A 23,105-nucleotide genomic window follows, 5' to 3' on the forward strand; every position below is an offset into this window, starting at 1 on the left:
TCGGCTTTTTAAACTCTAGGATCCGTTGCGATGGATTGCCTCACTTCCACGTTTCCTCCGTAGTGGAATGTATACAGGGGCAAGTTCAACGTGTGTACTAATAGCCTTCTACGTGGAGTGCTATGCTTCCAGGAATTCTTGTGCTTGTCTCTGCCTAGCCTGTCCCAGGATCTTGGTGTTGTCCCAGTCAAAATCGTGGTTCTCCTTGTCCATGTGGATTGAGATAAGTGAGTATTGGTCGTGTCTTTTTATAGTCAGTTGGTGTTCACGTATTCATTGTTAGTTTCCTTCCTATTTGTCCAGCGTAGTGTTTCTCACAGTCTCTGCAGTGGATCTTGCAGATGACATTGGTCCTGTCCATGGCAGGGAGTGGGTCTTTAGTTTGGGTGAGCACTTGTCATAGGGTTGATGTGGGTTTGCGTGCCACTCTGATGCCCAGCGGTCGTAGAAGTCTTGTGGTGAGTTCTGACGTAGGATAGTGTGATGAGTGTGTCAGGGCGTGTAGAATCTTTCTGATGCTGTTCCTGTAGGCATCTCCTGACCTGGTTCTTTGGATATCCATTATCCTTGAACACTTTGGAAGAAGTATTCCTCCTCCTGTTGGCATAGTTCCATGTTGCTGCCTTTTTAAATAAATAGTGTTCACATGCAGCTTTGTTTGTGCGCACTGGGATGGTTACTATTGAAGTTCAATACCCGGTTTGTGTATGGCTATCATGACTCATCTCACTTCACATGGACAAGGAGAACCACGACTTTGACTGGGACACCACCAAGATCCTGGGACAGGCTAGGCAGAGACAAGCAGAGGAATTCCTGGAAGAATGGCACTCCACAAAGCATGCTATTAGTAAACTCATTCAACTCGACCCCATAGGCATTCTATCGCAACGGACCCCACAGTTTTAAAAACCAAGTGGGAAAACACACCGATGCTTCAACAGTGGCTGCTCTGAGGATGTTACTAAGCACTGCAACGAAACGTCTGCAGTACAACAAACCTCAACATCCACAACCCGAGCTACAGATCTACTCCAAAAACCTTAGTAATTTTTCACATGTTTGTGAACTCTCAAATCAAAACATCCAGGCTGCATAATGAGGAACATGAAGACTTCCTCAAATCAACTATCATCTAGTTTTAGTTCCTTTGAACTGCTCATGTTTTAAAACTGCAAACTACCAGGAACACGAGACTGTGTTGCTTATGACTGGTCTAGCCTTAGAAACACACAACAGGTTTCAGAATGAAGGAGGATGAGTGGAACCCTTTGGCAGCAGAAAGACAATTGAAACAGACATGAATGATTCTTGAATTAGCTAAAAGACATCCACAACCTTCAGACCACTATGCAGCTGCTACGCGTAATAAGTTGATCTACGAGCAACCATGGTCAAATCTACAAAGGCTCAACTCCGGGGTTTAACAAGTGATGGAATATAAATTGGAGATCAACTGACAGTCGTTTTCAAATCTAAAACAGAAATATAAAATGCGGCAAGTCACAACCAAAGATGCAACACAAATCCAGTCTGATCAAAGAGCTTGGTAGCAGAAAGAAACAGATTACTGGAAGTTCACTAGAAAGGTGAATGCCAACTACCAGAGCACTCTCACTATTGATGATTTCTACACTTTTGAAACACAAAGCATTAAATCTAAGAACAGGACTGCATTTGTTTTTTCAATCAGAACTGAAAATTGTAACAGCTAACACTGTTTCAGGTGCCAGAAAATAAGTAACGTTAAACTAGTTATAACTGAACTTTCACTTCAGTTATTCATACATCATACTAAAAAAGAAAAGATTCTATTTTCCAGAGTATTTGATGCACTTTTTTCACCGTAGTTTAAAACTACAATTCAGATTGCAGTTAACGTGACAATATCACACTGATGACTGGTTTAATGCTTTTATCCTTATTTTTGCCAGTGTAAGTAATAACATTGTTTTGCTTTCGCCGCTGATGATTGTGTTTGAAAATGCGTAGAATGCACGCTGAAGACGTTTAAATTTTGATGTTATTTTGCTGTGAGCTGATATAATATGGAAAAGGCTCTGTTCAAGTTGAGTTGTAAGTATTGTTTTAAGGAATAGTTAAAACAATACTTACAACTCAACTTGAACAGAGCCTTTTCCATATTATATCAGCTCACAGCAAAATAACATCAAAATTTAAACATTTTCAGCAGTCTTCAGCGTGCATTCTACGCATTTTCAAACACAATCATCAGCAGCGAAAGCAGAACAGTCTTTCATAGAATGTAGCGAAACAGAAATCAAAACTGCTGCTGTATTGTTATGTAATAAGTTTAATTTTTTCTCCTCCTGGATGCTGATTAGCTTGCTGTCTTTGATATATACTCACTTACCTAGTTGGGTCAAGATTAGTAAATATTGACTGATTTTTCAACTTCTTTTAATAAACCCTTTAATGTAGAAAATTGTTGCAACGTGCATTGCAGGATGTTGATCAGAAAAAAAAAATTAAATTCATCCAAAGAGGGGATTATAGAGCAGGCAGTTAAAATCTTGGAGAGTGAGGCTCCAAGTGAATCATAGGAGAGGACACGCAGATTAACTTAGTAAAGGAGTTCAAGAATTTAGGACCTAGATAGCCGAAGGCACAACTGTCAAAAAGGTGCGCAAAGGAAATGGGGGATGCACAAATGGCTAAAGGTGAAGAAAGATTTAAGGATTGCAGTGGTTCAAAAAAAAAAGCGAAGAGGACGAGGATCTCGAGTACAATGTGCTGACCCTTTATTGGTCTCAAGTAATTCTAGTGGATAGATGCTGAATAGCTGTACCACAGCCTCTGCTTTAGGGAGAGGATCAAAGCTGTTTTTTTTTAAAATAATTTCTTCAGGTTTGTGTATTATTTCACTAAGTAACTGAATCAGACATCTGAATTTAGTCTTCTGTTGAACTTGCAGTATTCCACAGGGATGGGTTCTGGGTCCTCTTTTTGTTTGTCATTTATAGAAATGGTCTGGATGAGAATATAGAAAGCATGCTAAGTTTGCAGATGATATCAACATCAGGGGTACCGTAGACAGTGAACAAGGTTTTCTAAGATTACAAAGGGATCTTGATCAAATGAGTCAGTGGGCTGAAAAATGGCAGCTGAAGTTCAATCCAGATACTGTGAGGTATTGCATTTTGGTTCAACAAGGTTAGAGCTTAAACAATTAATAGTACGACATTGGGTGGTACTGTAGAACAAAGAGAGCTAAGGATTCAGGTATACAATTCTTTGAAGTCTGCATCACATATGGACAGGGTAGTTAAGGTGGTGTTTAGCCTGCTTGCCTTCATTGCTCAGTCCTTTGAGTATAGGAATTGGAAGTCAAGGTTGCACAGGACATTGGTGAGGCCTCTTCTGGGGTACTGTGTCCCAGTTCTGGTTGCCCTGTTAGAGGAAGGATATGAAGCTGGAGAAGATTTGGAAGAAATTTGCCAGGCTGTTGCCAGGTATGCAAGGTTCAAGTTACAAAAAAAGGCTGGATAAGCTAGGACCTCTCTCTCTCTCTCTCTCTCCCCTCCTCCTCCCCCCCCCCTCCCCGCCCCCCCACTGGAGAGTAGGAGATCGAGAGGCAACCTGATAGAAGTTCATAAAATAATAAGAGGTATGACAGAGTTATTGATAGCTGCGTTTTCCCATGGATGGCCAATTTCAAGGTTAGGGGGGCACACTTTTAAGGTGAAAAGGGAGATTTTAAAAAGGCATGAGGGCTAATTTTTTTTTCTTTTTCACAGAGGGTGGTTTGAGCATGGAGTGAACTTCCTGAGGAAGTGGTGGATATGGATACAATTACAAATGTTTTAAAGACATCTGGATATGTATAAGAGGAGGAAAGGTTGGGAGGGATATGGGTCAGGAGTAGATGGATGGGACTAGCTTGTGTTTGGGATGGACTGGTTGGACCAAAGGATCTGTTCCTGCGCTATGAGTGACTCTATATCTAGGAACATAAATACAGCCATATAAATGAAAGCATGCTGCTTAAAATAATACTGAGGACAACTGCTCTGATTACCTTCTCCTAGCTTGTTAGATTTGATAAAACCACAGTGCGCATCAGGTCTATCTTTAAATAAAGTATCAGACTGGTCTTGCAACAGGGACAGAGAGACAACAGTAGTTTTAAAGTCTATATTTAAAACTAATCTAAAAGTAGTAAAAGTTAGAAAAAAGAAACTATGATATCTGGGTGACAGAAGGTATAAACACTGTGCGATAAGTAACCATGCTTTAGTGACATTTTTTGCCTCTTAATTAAGTTGAACTATGCTTACTTAAAATTGCTAATTGGGGTTTTCTAATTCTACAGTATCAAGGTAATGAAGCACTAGTAAAGGAATAAACAGCAGTTAGATTCCTTCCAAATGATTTTGGACAGACTACTTGTCAACTACCCTTAAATGGCTGACAGCTTGGTCAATTTAGTGGCTATACAATGCTTAAATAGCTCCCATTGTTGAAAAGCCCTTGCTTACAATGCCTGTTAGTACTGCATATAAACAACCTAAGACAATTCAAAGAAATTGGCAACCAAAAGCTGCAAAAAGAGGAAGTTACTTGGCAGGTCACGACCTTGATCAAAATGGTAATGGAAATCTCTGCAATAGGATATAATAGGAGGGAAAACTATGCTGACAAAGCACGGGGACACACCCAACTCTGGAATTTATAGATAATGGGAACTGCAGATGCTGGAGATTCCAAGATAATAAAATGTGAGGCTGGATGAACACAGCAGGCCAAGCAGCATCTCAGGAGCACAAAAGCTATGCTACTTTAGGGGAGTTATCATTTTGGTCAAGCCAACTTTAAGTTATAATCTCTTTTCTGGCAGGACTGACAGAAATGACCAGTCTGCAAGACAGTTGTAGTGAGGACGAGCTGTCAAGTATAGTCTTAATAAATAAATTTGCAATTAGGAATGGACATGGTCTTTCATGCACGCACTTCAATCGTGAATTCAGGGTTAACTGGCAAATCTCAAGTTAAGCCATTCCTACCCTCACCAGATAACTGCCATTCACAATTCTCATTATCAGTAACAGGAATTTTCCTGGATATTTTTACCTTTAGGGCAGCCAAAATTATGATAAGATCAGGCACAAACCAGAGTTCAAATCTCGAAACTACGTGTGTGGCTTAGCAAGCTCAACAACAAATTATGTTTGAAAGAACTTTAAACAACTGAGATTGGCATGTTCTTCACATCAGTAAGAAAATGAGTGAATTATTAATACTTTTCTATAAATTATTTAGACAGCAGATTACAATTCTCAATCAGCTTGAAAAACCACATATGAAGTCACATTTTAAATATCAACTTACTGGTTGAAGAAGAACTGCCTCATCTTCAGACATGGGCTCATCTGCCATTTGTTGGCCATCCTGCTATAAAATTTAAAAGGAAAACCGTAATTATAGATAGTCAAGTTCTCTTTAAAAACACTACCTAAGTTTTTAAATTAGACTAAGTGAGAATTTATCAAAAGCTTATCCTTTGATGCTTTTGCAGGGAGATTATCTTCAGAAAGAAAATGTGAAGAATTTTACTTAGCAGAGATGTGATTTCTCTATATTTACTCACGACAGCATAACTTCCGCAGCAATTTTGTTAGAACAAAAAGGTGCTAAGGTCCTTTGCAAGTAACATTTTAACAAGTGACTTAAAATTTTCACTTTTAAGACACATCCAAATAAACTAGATATCAACCAAGAATGGAGGACAAGGATGTATCGCATCTGAAGGTAAATAACTCCACTGCCAATAATATCCTAAAAGCCACTGAAAGGATTTGATGAAACGATTCATAAGACATTACAATTTCAATTCCCTATCCACAAATTCTTTCCATTTAGAGCCCCACAGTCCAGAGGACAAGAGTGATCTTACATCAAAGATGTACAACCCCATTCACCAAAATTCCCAGTCCTAAACTAATCAAAGCATTTCCCATCTCAAGTAAGTTCCTGATTGATAAACTTATTCAAATTACAAAGGACATGACCACTAGGTTGTTCAGTGAATTTATTTTAAGCATGCCCTGGCCAATGTCTACCCAGTACTCCTTAAAAACCAAAACACATTGTCTGACCATTACCATCTCGTTGGTGGCATCATTGCTGTTATTTTCGAAGTGAAATGTAGTCACAGATATACCATTTTTGGTTGTAAAGTGGTTTGAGATGTTGTATGCGTTTAGCATGTCTGTGAAAGATGCTGTATCTTTAAAATATTTGCATTAAGGGGAAAATAACATAGGCCAATGAATGACATTTGAGCGACATTAAAATCTACACTGCAAATAAATCATTAAGTCAGATTTTAGTACAAACTTTGATCTAACATTATATGCAGTAACTTCATCTAAATTCAAGCAAAATTTAGAAAAACAGGGCCTATTATGTAGCACCTTCTAAATATGTTAAGTCATTTTATTTGTTTACAGTGGTTCACTGAAATTTACCTATTACACAATGACATCACCCAACCAAATAGTCTCATGAAATGGAATAGTGGATAAAGCTTCTATAAAAAGTCCAACTGCCAAGCTGCTGAAGGACAACTACTTTTCCCCCGGATAGTGGTTCAGATGATTTGTAGTTAAGTCAGCCTCCTGCTGAGCAAGTTGACCAATTATTATGACTCACATTATCCAGCTTTTAAAATCTGGACCTTAAATGGTGGAAACTCAATCACAAAGGGTAGGGGGAGCAAAAAAAACTAGATCAACTAATCCTTGGCCACAAAGTACTTTAAGCATACAAATGACAAAGCGGCTAAGGTATAAACATCTGTCTCTAACTGAACCCAGCCTGAATTTGAAGAATTTGTTTTTAAAAAAAAAGTATGGATCAACTACTTAATACAAATACACTTACTGTAAACGAGAGTTGATTTTGGGGAAGAAAAAGTGAAATGAAGAGTAACAGGAAGACAGTGTTGAAGTCGCTGATGCAGATATGGACAATCAATGCTGGGATTCAGTTTACCAGATAGGAAAGAGAAAGGACAGTTCATTCCCATTAGCCCAAGGTTATTACCTCTCTCAAGGTAATTAACAATTACTCTACTCAAATGCCAAATAAAAAATTTACTCTATCCAAAGTTCTGAAATACAGGCCTAGTTGTATGACTACAATATTCTTTCCCATCAGATAGTAGTTAAGATCCCAGCACAGACTCAAGAAAAATGCTGGGAATAATTTAGCACTATCAACTACATTTTTATTAAATGATTCTTAAATTTATGCTTGAAAAGGACTTTTTTTGGGATAAGCATGATGCCAGAAATATTGCATTTATTATCAGATCTTAGTCAGTCACCCAGATTTTGGAGCCAATCATGTAAACAGACTTATATTAAGTGCATAGAAAAAAAACCCAGTTCATTTAGTCCAACCATTCATTGCCATTGCTGTTTATGGTCCAACTACAGACTTGCTCAAATGCAACTGTGGTATTCCCCTCAGCAGCTCCCTGCAGAAAGAAATGCAACATTCCCAACTTCTGAATTCCCTACTGGAATCCTTGGTGGCTATCTTATGGCCTTGATGGCTTCCAATTTTTGCTCCTTCCCAGAAGTCAACAGTGCTCTAATGAAAGCTTTCATGAGTTAAACCTACCTTTAACTCACCCATCACCCTTCTCTTTTCAGAAGGATTATTCCAATTGCACAACTTGTCATTACAGAATTCAAATTCACTATCATCATCTGCAAGATGCTACTCCAGTTCTATAGATAGCAGGCTACTACATCATTACAGTTTTCTGATAACCAAATAGCTGAAACTTGTAACTCATGGGCCTGGGTTATTAAATTCAAGCAGAAGTCCCAGAGAATGTATATAATTTTGTTCATCAATTGGCAACAAAATGACACGACCAATACTCAACTCCATCCACATAGATGAGGAGAACCACTAATTCAATTGGGACAACACCAAGATCCTGGGACAGGCAAAGCAGAGACAAACACAGGAATTCCTAGAAGCCTGGTATTTCACTAAGGAAAGCCATCAATAAACACAGAGCCAGACCCCATATACACTCCACTGCAAAGGAAAACGGGAAGTGAGGTAATCCAGTTCAATGGACACCAGAATTTAAATAACAAGTGGGAAAACACAACAGCACTTCATCAGAGACTGCAGTGATGATGTTACCCACCAGGGTAATAAAATGTCTGCGGATTAACGAACTTGGTTGGCGAGCCAACCAACCACAACTTTGTTCTTCCTCTATGCCAAATTGTAGCAATTTGCATTCAACTGAGAACAATGGGCAACAAGGGTAATATGACTGAAGTTTCTTCTCATTACAGCAGGAAGCAATCTGTGTTAAATCTGTCTGCTGCAGAGGTTGCAACACCTCTCCTGCACAGTTAAATGTAAACTTTACAAGCAGTCTCACTGCCCCAAAAAGTGAAACCATATAAATACAATAGTATTATTTCAGGAATAGAAGCTTCTGCTTACTAGTCAAGGCATACTGTTTAAGAGCAGAGAGAGGTTATCTTGGTACTGCATAAAATGTTGGTTGGGCCACAGCTAGAGTAGTATTGGCAGTTCTAGAAATCACATTACAAGACTGATGTGATAGCACTGGAAAAGGTGTAGAGGAGATCTACCAGTATGTTGCCTGAACTGGAGAGTTTCAGTTACAAAGAGATTGGGCAGACTGGGATTTCTTTTCATTGAGCGAAGGAGATTGAGAGTGAAAACGTTTTAAATTAAAGGGCACATACAAAGAGACTTTTGCCCCTTGACGTAGGAATCACTGACCAGGGTGCACAGATTTAAGGTAAGGGGCAGAACGTTTAGAGGAGATGTGAGAAAAACGTTCTCTTCACCCAGAGGCTAGTGGGAATCCTTAGTGCCCGTAAGGGTGGTGGAGGCAGAATCGCTCTTAACTTAAATTTGCATTTGTGATAGAGGCACACAAGGCTATGGGCCAAGTGCTGGAAATTGATTTAGAACAGTTAGATGACTTTTTGACTGACACACACAATGGACCACTTTAATGTGGAGGAGATCTCTGGGTCAACAATGGGACAATAATCTTCAAATGTGAGTCAGGCCATTTAGGAAAGAAACCGAAAGAGGAAATCTGCACCTGTTTCCCAAAAAAGCACCTACCAAACCATTCAATTTTCATGGCAAAGACTGATATTTTTGATCTGTAAGATATGACATGGAGAGGTGTTAACTGGAGTCGATATGCTTATCATTCACAATCCAACTGTTAGAACAGGCTCAAGGGACTAAATTGCTTACTTCTGTTCCAGTGTTTTAAAAATTCAAGCACAACAGAAGCATGCCAAAGAACCCCACAGCTCTCAACCAAGTTTGTTTTTAATTCATTCATGGGATATGGGTGTTATGAGTTGGGCCAGTATTTACTTTCAATCCCTTGTTATCTTTCCAAAGGTGACAATAAACACCCCTGTGGAACCATTATAATCCAATTATTTTAAGTAGTCCATGAGGGTGGGAGAGAGGATTTTGACCAAGTGACACCAAAACAGCAACAATAATTTGAAAGTCAGGCTGTGTTTGGCTTATAAGGGAACTTGCGGGTGACAGCGTTCCAAAGGATCTGTTGCGTTAAGTGGTGGTGGTTGTGGATTTGAAAGGTGCTATTGAATAAGTTTTGGTAAATTTTTGTCTCAATGATACATACAACTGGCACCATATTCTCCTTGCATATCAGCAATCAGGCAGACTTCGTCCTGGATGATGTCAAGCTTCCTGAGCATTGTTGGAGCTGCACTCTTCCAGCCAAGTGAGGGGGTATTCCATCCGTTGCTCGCGTGTGGATGGGCTTTGGGAAGTCAGGTGATAAGCGACACCACAGGCTTCCCAGGCTCCAACTTGTATTTATATAATTAGTCCACTGAAATTTCTGGTCAATGCAACCTCCAGGATGTTGATTGAGAGAGATGCAATACTAATAATACCAGGACATATCAAGAGGCAATGAGCAGATTCTCTTTTTGGATACAGTCATCGCCTGCCACTTGAGGCTCAAACATGACTTGCTGCATTTGGTCATGGAATGATTAAGCAGCTGAAGATGTCTGAGCAAAGTACACCATCCTGAGGAACTCTTGGTTATTTCAGAGTCATTGATCTTCAAACCCAGTGAAATTTGTTGCAGTGAAATTTGTTGCAGCGAAATGAAAAATCAGTGAATATGGGACTGAATTTGTTGGAAAGACTTTTATACCCAATGAAATTCTTTTATTTGGGGGTGGTGAAAGATTGGAGTCAGCTTCCTCCTCCACGATGGGACCATTTACATCAAATTCCCCTCATTTTGTTGCATGGTAGAGTGGAAACCATTTAATTCTCCAGGGAAAAGGAGAGAACAATATGAGCCATGTATCTGTTTGGCTAAGAGATGACAGGGTTGCTCACAATCACTGCGAGCAGCTGGCTGAAATAAGCTTAAGGGTGTCACTGCTCACCATTTGCACATGGGGAGCATTTGGAATTAGTGGAAAGGTGGAGAAGTTTACTTGAAATTTACCTCATTTCCCATTATACTATAGGCTAAGAGAAGAGAGCTTTGTTCACATTGCATTGAGAGAATGACGAATGCATCAGCCACATCTGGGGAAACCCCTATATCACATTAAGAATATTTCGCTATTTGGAGCTCAAAAGACAATTTGTATAAGCCACAAGTGTGCTGCAACATTGAAGGATAAAAGGAATCTCAACCAAATAAGACTCGGGCCAAACCCATGAGTCAAGAACGTTCAGTGGGTAGGAGAAATACCAGTCTTCCATGTGTTAACTCTTCATGGCGATAATCCTAAATGGTCATTTCCACAGTAGGAACACACCAGAGAACTATACAAAAAGACACTCCCCAATTAACAGAGGACAAGTCAGGTCTGCACCAAGGAAGGTCAATACACTCTTGCTGCAGTCACATGTCTGCCTGATTTTACTTAATATTGTTCTGATATGTTAAGAGGCAAAAGGAATGAACTGATGATTTTTAATGCTCAAAAAAAAGGGACATCCTTCTTCTCAGTTCATCCACTGAACCAAAGGATCTGAATCAAAATCATGCATAACATTTCCTGTTGTTACCACAGTTTTAAAATTCTGTAACTGCTCTTCAGGTTCTTAACTGAAAAAGATTATTCTTTATCAATCTCTCTCTCCTGCTGTCCAGGTCAGTGTGCAAGCCCTCTAACAATTCCAAATATAATTTGAGCAAGAGTATCTACGACACTGACTTTGCCCCTTGCAACTGAGACCATTACATCCAGTGACCATTACAGTGGTCCCCACTGCTGTGTATCTAAGTATTGCCACCTAGTATTATTAGCCAAACATGTGGTCAGTTCCTATCATCAATACCTAGCTCTACAGTACCAAAGCCAGCCAAAATTTCTCCACTGCGCATCTTATCATACTAGACACTCATTGTGCAGACTGGATGTCCACAATTTATTTTGTCGATGCTTTGCAGCTGAAGTTAGCTTATCGCCCAGTACCTATCAGCTGCTGATAACATATCCATTCTTCAACATCTCTAAACTAAACTGTTTTACTGCTTGCCTGACCATACTTTTGACATCAATTCCAGCTGATCCAAAATTCTGTTCATTATCTGTAAGTATCACCAGAAACAATCCCGCTCGACCATCAGCTCTGGTAAGCAGAAACCCTCTGTAGGCAAATTGAGAGCATTTGACAAAGATAACATGCCAAAAGTTGTCAGTACCAACATGGATCCTTGTTTGACCTACTGCAGATCTCAAAAGTATTGTTGCCCCCATCACAACTGATCCTTCCAAAGACCACATAATGGATAAAATAATGAATAGCCTTGGCTTGCAGCTAATTTTCTTCAGCAGCTTAAATACAGTGCAGAGAAAGCAAAGCAGGTAAAAAGGGCCCTTTTGTGGTACAGTGGTAGTGTCCCTACCCCAGGGCCAGTAGGCCAGGGTTCAAGTCCCAACTGCACTAGAGGTGTAACATTTCTGAATAGATTGATTAGAAAAAACAGGTTTTTTTTTCTTAAATACCTTCACTATTGTTTGAAACGCATGATGAAACCAATGTAGGGAATGTAGATCTCTCCGTTAATCATGAGATTTTCTTGCACCTGCCATATTGAACAACTGAACAACTGTGGATCTTGCAGTTCTGAAAATACATCTGATACATACTGCAGTGTATCTACCAAGATCTGAAATCTGACCAGGCCACTGCAGGCAAACACTTTCTCCACAATATTCAATAGTTTGCATTAGCATTGTCACCATTGTCCTTGTACTGCATCACATTCCACAAATCTCTCCAACCGTTTAATGCATTCCGTGAGAATCTCCTCTGCCTTTAACAGAACTCTTCCTTCTACTGAAGGAACTGTTGTCTTTTGACCATGTCATAAATGCCCCTGGTATTCCATGTTGTATGAGCAATCACTGATGCAGCATCTAGCAATATGAACTTTATTCTTCAATCAGCTCCTACCAATCAATACAATTAACACTTTCATATTGAGCTTACCAAGCTGGTCAGCCATCAAATCATCAGCCATGGTTCAGTTGCAGCATTTTTGTCACAGGTTTGAAGGCTCACTTCATAGTCTGGAAAGCAAAATGCAGGCCAACACTACAGTGCGGTATTGAGGGAATGTTGCACTGCAAAAAGTATATATTTTTCAAGCGGTGTGTTAAATTGAAGCCCTATCTTTCCTTGTAGAGGGATGAAAAAGATCCCAAGGCACCATTTCAAAAAACTTCAGGGGTGCTTTTAAAGCAAGATATCAAGTTGCAATGTACATTGCAATTGCAATGTATGAAAAGCAGAGTTCAGAATTAATTGGTTGAAATATTGTCATTTGTACCTCTGCTAGGGAGGCAGACATTATTAATGAAAAAAATGCACCATCCAGGAGAAAATACCCAAAAGGAGATATCAGTCTTCAACTTGGAATAAACCAAATCGCTATTCAATGAATAATATTCTATAGTATAAGTGTGACAAAATAAACAAGGAGACTTTCTACTTTATTGCAAGATCATAAAACTGGCTGCTTTCCACAATTTGACACTGAATTTGAAACCAGAGGTGCTGCATTTAGTTATTAACGTTCAACTACAACAGGTGCACAACTGCACAATTTTCTTCGACCACAAAGTAGATTGACCATCACCTGTAATACACATTCAAATTCCACTAAAAAAATGTTGAACTGCTTAAAAGGGATGGACTGCATGTCAAACTGGGACCAATAGTTGAGTGGGGAGGTTCACAACTGAGATTGGATAGGATATAAATTAAACAGGCAGGGGATATACGCCAACGTACAGAAGTAGGAAAAAGGCAGTTCATAAGGGAGCAAGGATTTTGATTAGTACTGGAAAAGGAATAGTGCATTATTAGATAGCAGAACATGGAAGACTATAAAGGAATACAGTGACAAGTTTAGAATACAAATATGTAAAAGCACAACTGTGGCGAGTAAAGTTGGTGACCTAAAAAGAAAAATGATCATGTGGAAGCACGATGTAGTGACAATAATAGAAATGAGACTTAATATCAGAGTACTGGTAAAAATTAACACGTACAAAATGTGAAGAAAAATAGGAAAAGGAGAAATGTCCAGTTGGGTCATCATATTAAATAACAAAGGCATTGTGGAATCTGAAAGAGGGGATGAGCCAGAGGGGGAAAAAAAGTTCATTCTGTTGGAGTTGAGAAGGAGAAAGAGCATGACAAAGACACTGGAGTAGAAAGAGGTTAGCATTGCTGCCTCAGTGCCAGGGAACTGGTTCTATTCCTCTGGAATGAAGAGGACCAAATGTATGGGAAGAATGCTTGGATGAGAATGATCATAACGTTCATATTAGCAATGGAGACAAGGTAGGAGAGACTCCTAATTGAAGTAGATTTCTAATTGAAAGACAGCTAACTTAAATAGGATCACTGTCTGCCATCCCAGGTAAAACGGAACCCAAAGGAGAACCAAGATCACAAAGGAAGAGGTGGCCTTTAAGGAGAGATGTATCAGCTGCTGGCCAAGGGCATCCTAACAAGAGGCAAAAGTAGGTGAATCAAAGCAACGGATCTTTAGATGACTAAAAGCTGGAAAATATGATGAAACAAAATCGGCAAACAATTCTCCTAAGTTAATTGCTTTCAATGATAAATTAAACCAAATAGACTACAGTACTGAAAAGGAAAACATGACCAGAAAAGATAGAATAAAAAGTGCCATACTGCATAAGACGAATCCAAGAATCTGCTGTCAGCATGTAAAAAGTGGGTGTTGCAGCAAGGGGCAGGTGAAATAGACAGGATATCACAGAAAGACTAACTAAAGTAAACTTATCAACTAGTTCAAATAGAACGCTAAACAGGACAAACTTCAAATTGATCTAGCAACTCATGACTGGGATCCATGTGGCACTGCAGCCATCAACAGTAGAACTGTATTCCAACAAGGTCCACAACCTTGTCATCTGGACTATCCTCCTCTTCAACCATTACTACCAAGCCAGGGGACCAACTCTGGTTCAATGGAGAGTGCAAGAGGGAATGCCTGGAGCAGCACCAGGCATACCCTAAATGAGGTGTCAACCTGGTGAAACTACCCAAATAAAAAATTACTTGCATGCAAAACAGAAGCGTGAAAGACATGAGCTATCCCATAGCCTATTATCAAATCTAAGCTCTACAGTCCTGCCCATATCCAGTTTTGAATACTGGTGGACAAATAAACAACTCACTGGAAGTGGCATTTCCACAAATATCCATGTTCTCAAATCATGGAAGAGACCAACAAACCAGTGTAAAAGATATGTTTGAAGTGTTCACTGCAACCTTCTACCAGAAGTGCCATGTGGATGTTCCTCCAGCATCACAGGTGCCAGTCAGCCAATTTGACTCAGTGATATCAAGAAATAACTTGAAGCACTGGATACTGCAAAGGCGACGGGCCCTGACAACACTCCAGTAATACTGAAAACTTTTGCTCCAAAATTTTCCAGTCCCATCACCAAGCTTTTCCAGTAGTTATAATACTGGCATTTACCCAACAGTATGGAGAACTGTCCAGGTAATTTTCACAAAAATCAGGACAAATCCAATCCAGCCAATTATCACCCTATCAGTCTACTCTTGATCACCAGTAAAGTGATCGAAGGTGTCAGTAATATCAAGGAGCACCTGCTCAGCTCCTGACCTCATTGCACTTGGATTCAAACATTGACAAAAAAGGTACTGAATTCCTGGGGTGAGGTGAGTGACAGCATTTGACATCAAGCCCACATTCAACCAAGTGTGGTAAGAAGGGGCCCTAGTAAAACTGGAATCAATAGGAATCGGGGGAAAATTCTTCAATTCTTGGAGTCATACCAGACACTTAGAAGATGGTCATAGTTGTTGGAGCTCAGTCATGTCAGCTCTAGGGCATCTCTGGAAGAGTTCCACAGGGTAGTGCTCTTGATCCAACTGTCTTCAGCTGCTTCGATGACCTTTCCCTCTATCTTAAAGGTCAGAAGTGGGGATGCTCAGCGATTATTGGGCAATGTTCAACACCATTCACAACTCCTCAAATGAAGAAGATCTGGACAATATCCAAGCTTGGGTTGACAAGTGGCAAGGAATGTTCTCACACACAAATACTAGGTAACGACTGTCTCCAATAAGAGACAATCTAACCATTACCCCATGACATTCAATGATGTTGCTTTCACTGAATCCCCCATTAACAACATCCTGGGGTTACAACCGACTGGAAATTCAACTAGAGTCACCAGATAAATACAGTGGCTACAACAGCAGGTCGGAGGCTTGGGGTACTGTGGCAAGTCAGTCATTTCCTGAGTCCCCAAAGTCTGTCCATCTGCAAGGCACAAGTAATAAATGTGGTGGAATATTCCCTTTTTGCCTGGATTGCTGCAGCTCCAACAACACAAGGCTTGACACCATCCAGAACAAAGCAGCCTGCTTGACTGGCACCACATCCATAAGCTTCCGCTCTACCCATCACTGATGCTCAATAGCAGCACCATATGATCTACAAGATGCACTGCAGAAACTGAAAGATTCTTAGACAGCAGCTTCCAAACCCACAACCATCTTGAAGGGAAAGGACAGCAGATAAATGGGATCATCATCATATGCAAGCTCCCTTCAAACCACTCATTATCTTCACTTGGAAAATTATCCTTCACAACTGCTGGTCAAGATCGAACATTTTGGGTCTACCTATAGCACGTGAACTGCAACTGTTCAAGACAACAGCTCACCTTCACCTTTTCAAGGGCAATAAATGCTAGCCAACCGTATCAACATCCACAGCCCACAAGTTTAAAAAAAAAGAAAATCAAGTTACTATAAAGAAATGGGGTTGGAGATAGCAGGGCAGCTTGCCATAATCTTCTAACCTCGGCTAAATATGTAGAAAAGTGCTCAAGGATCCATGAGTGGAAAATCTTCAAAAAACAGTAAGGATTGTTATACAGCAGAGGTTAACAGCCCTGAGAACTAATACCAAAACATCCACAGATGGCCACCTCACCCTAAAATCTGTACAAGGCGTGTGAAAAGTGGTGTAACCTGTCTTTCAGCAGCTTCTAGTGATTAGATAAAAAGGAATCCCTGCCAGCCATTTTTTTTTACAATCAAAAATTAAAATTTAATACCAATGAACAAATTAACTAATTTATCAACAAGTCAAAAAAATCCCTTTCGACAACTATTCCCAAATAAGATTCTAATGGTATGCTGTTCCAATAAATAGAAGGTGCGCTTAGAAATAAATAATAGAATTTGGTCTTGAAATTACAGCCAGGTTACAGGTTTTACAGAATGCTCTGTGCCTTCTCTGTTGATTCTTCAGTTAGAAATATTCACTAGTTGTGCAGCGGATATCTGTTATTTAGGTGCTTTCTCTAACACATGTAGAAGTCTGAGATAGCCAGTGATTGTCTTTTGAGAGCCGAGGGCCGTGAATTCTAGCAGATGGCAGTTAGCACGCCTGTCTTTGTCCAAGTGTGCCCCTTCTTTTATACCCTTGATGATATATCAATTTCTTAAAATAGGATTGATCCTATGTTGTCAAAACCACAAGTTAAATTTAATTGGTTTTTGGTATCAAGATGTCTGGTTCAAATTGATTGGGTAAATTCAAAAACATGCCATCTTGGTAAAACTGCTGCTTGGCCTGCTGACTATACAGCCTTTTGAAACAAATATTCCAATTTGAGTCTCTTTGCACACTTACATACTTATAAGCTGTGGTTCACAGACTTTTTTTTAAAAAAATCACTAGTCATAGAAAAAGCACATCTTTTAAAGGAACCACACAATGCTTCTCCCCACCCCGCCCCCGGCATTTTACAAACACCAAATTCTAACTTCCTGCCTCCCAAACCCACTAGTACTCTTAAGTTTGCAACAGGCTATTTTTTTTTAAAATACAGCCAACATTGGGGTTTAACTGCCTGGCTAAGATTTTAGGAACAATAACCAGAGAAGAAAATTAGAGGTACTTGGAGGTGTTCGAGTCCATTAAAGAGAAACAGTCTGGATTTGTAAAAGACAAACTGTGTTCACTAATCTAGTCGAACACCTAAAGTGACAGGAAAGATTGATAAAAAGGTAATGCAGTAAGCAGTCTACATTTTTGCTAGAAAGAACTTGTCAAAGTACCGCATACAAGGCTTGGTACAAACTTGATACTTATAGAAACGGTTTCACGTTAGTTAATAAAATTGTTTTTTGTGCAAATTTTATACATGTAAATTGATTTTATATAGGGATTAGCAAGACATAGCTAATGGCTGATTTATACTACAGGATGGTAAGACAGTGATTCTCCAATGGTCATTGTGAGGACCACTACTTTTTGATTGATCTAAATTACTTCAGTAATCGGTACAAAATTTTAAAATTGTACCAAAGAGTCAGATGCGCAAGACAGAAACAGATCCTCCAGTCCAACACACCCATGCCGACCAGATATCCTAAATTAATCTAATCTAGTCTCATTTGTCAGCATTTGGCCCATGTCCCCCTAACCGCTACCTATTCATATACCCATCCAGATGCCTTTCAAATGTTCTAACTGTAGGAGCCTTCATCACTTCCTCTGACACCTCATTCCAGACTAACACCATCCTCTGCGTGACAAAGTTGTCACTAACATCACCTTAAACCTATACCCTCTAGTTTAGGACTCCCCACTCTGGGAAAAGACCTTGGCTACTCACTAAACTTGAAAATGGGGCAGTAAAGATAATACCTATTAATTATAACAGATTGACTGGCAGAATAAACAGACAAGTCAGACCTGAATGCCAAAAAGCATGCAATAATATACTTTGGCTGAAGGGAGGGAAAGGCAATCAATAATTAAATGGTACAGTTCTGAAGGGTGTACAAGAACAGGGACAAACTGGGGAAGGGGGATTCATGCACATAGATCTTTGAACATGGTAGGACATATTGAAAGAGTAATTGGCAAAGTATGGGATTCTGAGCCTTACTATTAGGCACACTGTGCCCCAAAACAGGGAAATTATGCTGAACCACCACAAAAGTCTAGTTAGGCCACAACTTGAATATTCCATCCACGCTCAGGTCGCAAAACTTTATGAAAAAGGAAGATTCAAAGGAGCACAAAGGAGATTTAGCAGATTTTAGCTAGGTTGAAGAAGTTCATGCCGTTCCCCTTGAAGAAAAGATTGTTGAAGAGAGATTTAATATAGAGATGTACATGATTATGATTATGGGTTGGATAAATACAAAGAAAAGTCATCCCAGTTAACAAGTGTTAGGAGTATTCCATCATATGGCTGTTTTATACCTTGTGGATGGTTGACAGGTTGAGTCAGGAGACAAGTTACTCACTGCAGAATTCTTAGCTTCTGACAAGCTCTTGTAGCAAAGACACCCCAAGAGTTCTAAACTTCCAAGAACAAAGCACAATCCAAACTTGCTATCAATGTCAGACAGGTCAGCATAGGAATTATACCTTATACATAGCATTACCACAGAGTTTACAAAAAGCAGACAAGAGAATTTAACATACAAGTGTTATCTACAACCATCAGTTGACAATCTTCAGAAGCCCTACGAACAGCATTGAGAGATGTGCAGGTTTTAAGTTATATACTATACAATGTGTCATAGTTAACTATCAGCTTGTTTACCAAGTTATTTATTAAATTGTTAGCCTGTTCTACAAGATGCAGTTCCAAAAAATAGCATTAACCCAAACAGAACAACTTACAAACAAATTTAAGTATTAATGATGTTAACTCAGTTTGTGAACTAGTCTACCTTCAAATAATTCACAAAAGGCAGCACAGTGGCACAACGGTTAGCACTGCTTCCTCACAACACTAAGAACCCAAGTTTGACTCCAGCTCTGTTTGTGCATGTTCTATCTCCAGGTACTCCAGTTTCCTCCTACAGTCCAAACATGTGCAGGTTGGGTGGACTGGCCATGTTAAATTGCAAATAGTATCGGGGGTGTGTAGATTAGGTGGGTTGGCCATTGGAAATGCAAGGATTTGGAAATAGAGTTGGGGGTAGGTCTGGGTGGGGTGCTTTTCAGAGGCAGAGTGTGGACTCAATGAGCCAAATGGCTTACCATGAAACTGCAGGGTCCTATGACTGGGTAACTGTATGGAGTTTGCATGTTCTCTCCATGTCTGCATACTGTAATGTAATGCATTGAACAATACAAGCATAAATTGTCTATATCCTAAGTTAGTATTCTACTTGCCCTGAAAAGCTTACAAAAGTTAATCTGCAGGATGAAGAGTTGCAGTGGATTAAATAAACAGCAAGTATTACCATTATCTGGACAATGATTTCATAATTTTAACAACCCAACCCCACATAATTATCTGCACATCCAATTAATCCAAACAGAAATTGATCTACTGTAGACTGCCAACCATTCCCAGCACTCAGCTTAGAATTTTCATTGCGTATTTATACATTACTCCCACTCATTTCTTTGTAAATCAATGCAAACTTGATAGAGAAATACTCCAAAGTATACCTCATGGTGTAGAGAACTGTTATGTTGTGTGGCAATACTAGCCTGACATCGAGTGGTGAAGTCACGTAGTGTAGTGCCCCTGCTTGGGCCCTCAGTTGGTTTCTGGCTGTGGAGAGGTTTACATAGGGGAAACGATGGTGACTGTGAGGCAAGAAAATACATAGAGGAAAAACTTCATCTCTTAAAATCTGGTGAACAGTTTCAGGCAAAGTGTATACAATAAGATAGATCCTGATTGACCTTGAGTGTACTTAAAAAGGGAGGTATCACATTTTCATATTTACAAATGTTGTGGCCATTCTGATATTTATGAATATCTTGGCTATTTCTTACAATAGTACAAAAATCAGTACTGAGGTTCACGGAAACAATTTTGCAAACCCACAAAGCAATGCAACAGCCTTGTGGTTTTAGAGGGAAACATAATACTAAATTTAGGCAAAAATTTAATTTAAATCATGTTAATCCTTTCCCAACTTTAGGTAAAGCCAAATTCCAGGTAATATGCCACTCAAAGTTTTGTAAAGCAAGTATACAAAAAGACAGGACAGCAGCCAGTGAATTTAAAGTAACTCACATTGAGCAACACACAAAATTTCATGGAAGAACTAAAGCATTGCATTGCCAACTTATAATCTCAGAGTTACCTACTACAATCAACCATCATCATACAGTTGACACTGTGCGCCAAAAAAAGTTCTCACTTTGGCAATGGTTTTAACTTGTGCTAGTCGATTGCTATTTGCAAAGCACTTACTCCTTAAAACACAAAATACCGGTATTTTGTTTGTATCCCTCAAATCTAACAGTCTAATGACACATAAAGATCTTGTCTTAAGTTTCTGCTTGAAGTATTCTCAACCTGAGGCATGCCATGTCATGAGGCTAGACAGCAAGTTACATAATACATTCCAAAGTAAGTTCCAATGTTGGTTGGTCACTTCTGTGTTGACAAAGAAAGCCTTAAAGTAAACGGTGACAAATCTAACAATTAAAAGAAACTGAAACGATTCATACTTAATCAAGGGTCTGATATTTTTAAAAGGGATTTTGTAGCGTTTGGTGAATTACAAAAATACAATTTTGCAGCTATTTCAAAATAAGTTTAATTTTGAATGTTTCCATAACAAATCCTTGGACACAAATCAAACACATATTAGAATTTAGACCTAACCCCCTTTCCAATCATTTTCAACTGCAGATCGGTTCAAGGATCTGAAGGTTTTCGTTTGAAGATTTCAAGAAATAGGATTTTTAAAAAGTCAAAATAAGAGGAAAAAAAACAACGGCTGAACAGCCGAAATCGTAATTGAAATGTTCAAGTGAAAACGCGGTACGTGAAGTTTGACAGACTCGAGATGATACCATACAGTTGGCTTCGGTTCAGTTCTTAGCAGGATAGTACTTGACCCGACATGTCTCCAGACCTGGGAAAGCACAGTTAAAACAAGGAGCGCAGCCAAGTTATAAACTGACAACAGACACGAAACGACAAAAGAGTTTGATCCAAATCCTTTCCACTACCCCGACACACACCAAGATCGACTCACAACTGTAGCATCTAGATTCTGAAGAGGGACATTTGAACGAAATAACTAAGAAAGAAGGCCCAACGTGTGTTTTGGATTGGGTGAAGGAGTTACTAAGTCTGCTTACCTCTTTCTCACTCTCTACAGCCATTTTCTGCCAGGGATCCACCAACTGAGCGAGCGGCATCTTCGCAGCCGGACCCGACCGCGCGCCCGTCAGCCTCGCCGCCGGGAACGAGCGAGCGGGTACGACGGGGGAGCGGGGACGCGCCGAGCGGGAGCAGGGCACCGGGCGGCTCGAGCTCGCCCGCCGGAACTGAGGCAGGGCGGCGGTGATGACACCGACGACCACGCTTCAGTAGCGGCGGTTAAGATAATCCAGGCCTCGGATAGTCCGTTCGCTCCGCTCAGCCCTGCGCCTCTCCACGCTCGGGAGCCGAATTTCCAGCCGGAGTCACGCCAGCCGCTGTCGTTCCCTCACGACGGTGCCGCGTTTCCGTTGACAATATGGCGAAGACTCCCTCCCTTCCCCCCCACCACCACCACCCGCTGCTCTACCTGTGGGTCAGAACGAGGCTCCGCGCGTCACCCTGACGACAGCCACTGAGGGGCGGGGTCTGGATGGTGGGCGTGGCCATTACGGTAGGCGGTGCCTCCTCCCGCCAATCGGCGGGACCGTCAGGTGAATCGTACGCCAAGTCGAAGCAATGTGGGCCTCCACAAGCCACCCACTTCCGGAACACCTGGTTTGCAAGTTCAATCACGCTGCAACTCTTTATACCTGTTGTGTTAACAGAGTATGGATCTTGGGGAACACTGTTAGAATTAGGTTTCATGATACATGTAGACAACTACAGGAATACATGAGTGTAGCCAAAAGTGTACGATGTTGCCATTTCCGATGCCAACTTAGGTACAAAGATACCTAGGTACACAATCTTAGGTATAAATTTTAAAAAATAAAAGAAAGGTTGAACGATCACCACTACAGTCCTTATAAAGCTAGGTAGAAAGATACCTAGGGACAAAATCTTAGCTGTAAATTAGAAAAATAAAGAAATAAAGGTAAAAGTTCAGCATAATGGTCCTCATCTGCTATTTGCCGATTGGCTTTTATTACTCTAAATTTATTGTTGACGTCATTTTATTTCTAACCAAAAATACCATTTTAAACAATTCCTATGAAGTTCTACATCTGGATTTAAATAGTGAGATAACACGGTGTGAAGCTGTATGAACACAGCGGGCCAAGCAGCGTCAGAGGAGCAGGAAAGCTTGACATTTCGGGTCTGGACCCTTCTTCAGAAATGGGGGCGGGGAAGGTTCTGAAATACGTAAGGAGACGGGGGAAGCGGAAAGAAGATAGTTAAGGGAGAAGATAGGGTGAGAGGAGACAGACAGGTCAAAGAGGTGGGGTTAGAGCCAGTGAAGGTGAATGTAGGTGGGGAGGTAGGGGGGGGATAGTTCAGTCCAGGGATGACAGACAGGTCGGGGGGGTGGGTGGG

The 23,105-nt window shown here is 40.2% G+C and overlaps 1 protein-coding gene across 4 annotated transcripts in view; it reads right to left on the reverse strand.

The window, feature by feature from the left end:
- LOC125456889 (ribosomal protein S6 kinase alpha-3) overlaps window positions 1-22,152 on the reverse strand; it is a 104,577-nt gene extending 82,425 nt beyond the window's left edge. The window contains exons 1-3 of one of the 4 annotated variants that reach the window (XM_059650411.1): window positions 21,728-22,152; window positions 20,072-20,212; window positions 5,350-5,409 (exon numbers count right to left, since the gene is read on the reverse strand). In XM_059650411.1, coding sequence (XP_059506394.1) covers window positions 5,350-5,409; window positions 20,072-20,212; window positions 21,728-21,787 — 261 coding nt within the window. In that variant the 5' untranslated portion in view covers window positions 21,788-22,152. Of the gene's footprint in view, window positions 1-5,349; window positions 5,413-20,071; window positions 20,213-21,727 lie in introns of all 4 variants that reach the window. The other 3 variants (XM_048540403.2, XM_059650413.1, XM_059650412.1) reach the window with 3 other exon arrangements.
- Between the last annotated feature and the right edge of the window lie 953 nt (window positions 22,153-23,105).

Source organism: Stegostoma tigrinum, chromosome 12 (assembly GCF_030684315.1).
Source record: "Stegostoma tigrinum isolate sSteTig4 chromosome 12, sSteTig4.hap1, whole genome shotgun sequence".
In the NCBI taxonomy this organism is placed as follows: domain Eukaryota; kingdom Metazoa; phylum Chordata; class Chondrichthyes; order Orectolobiformes; family Stegostomatidae; genus Stegostoma; species Stegostoma tigrinum.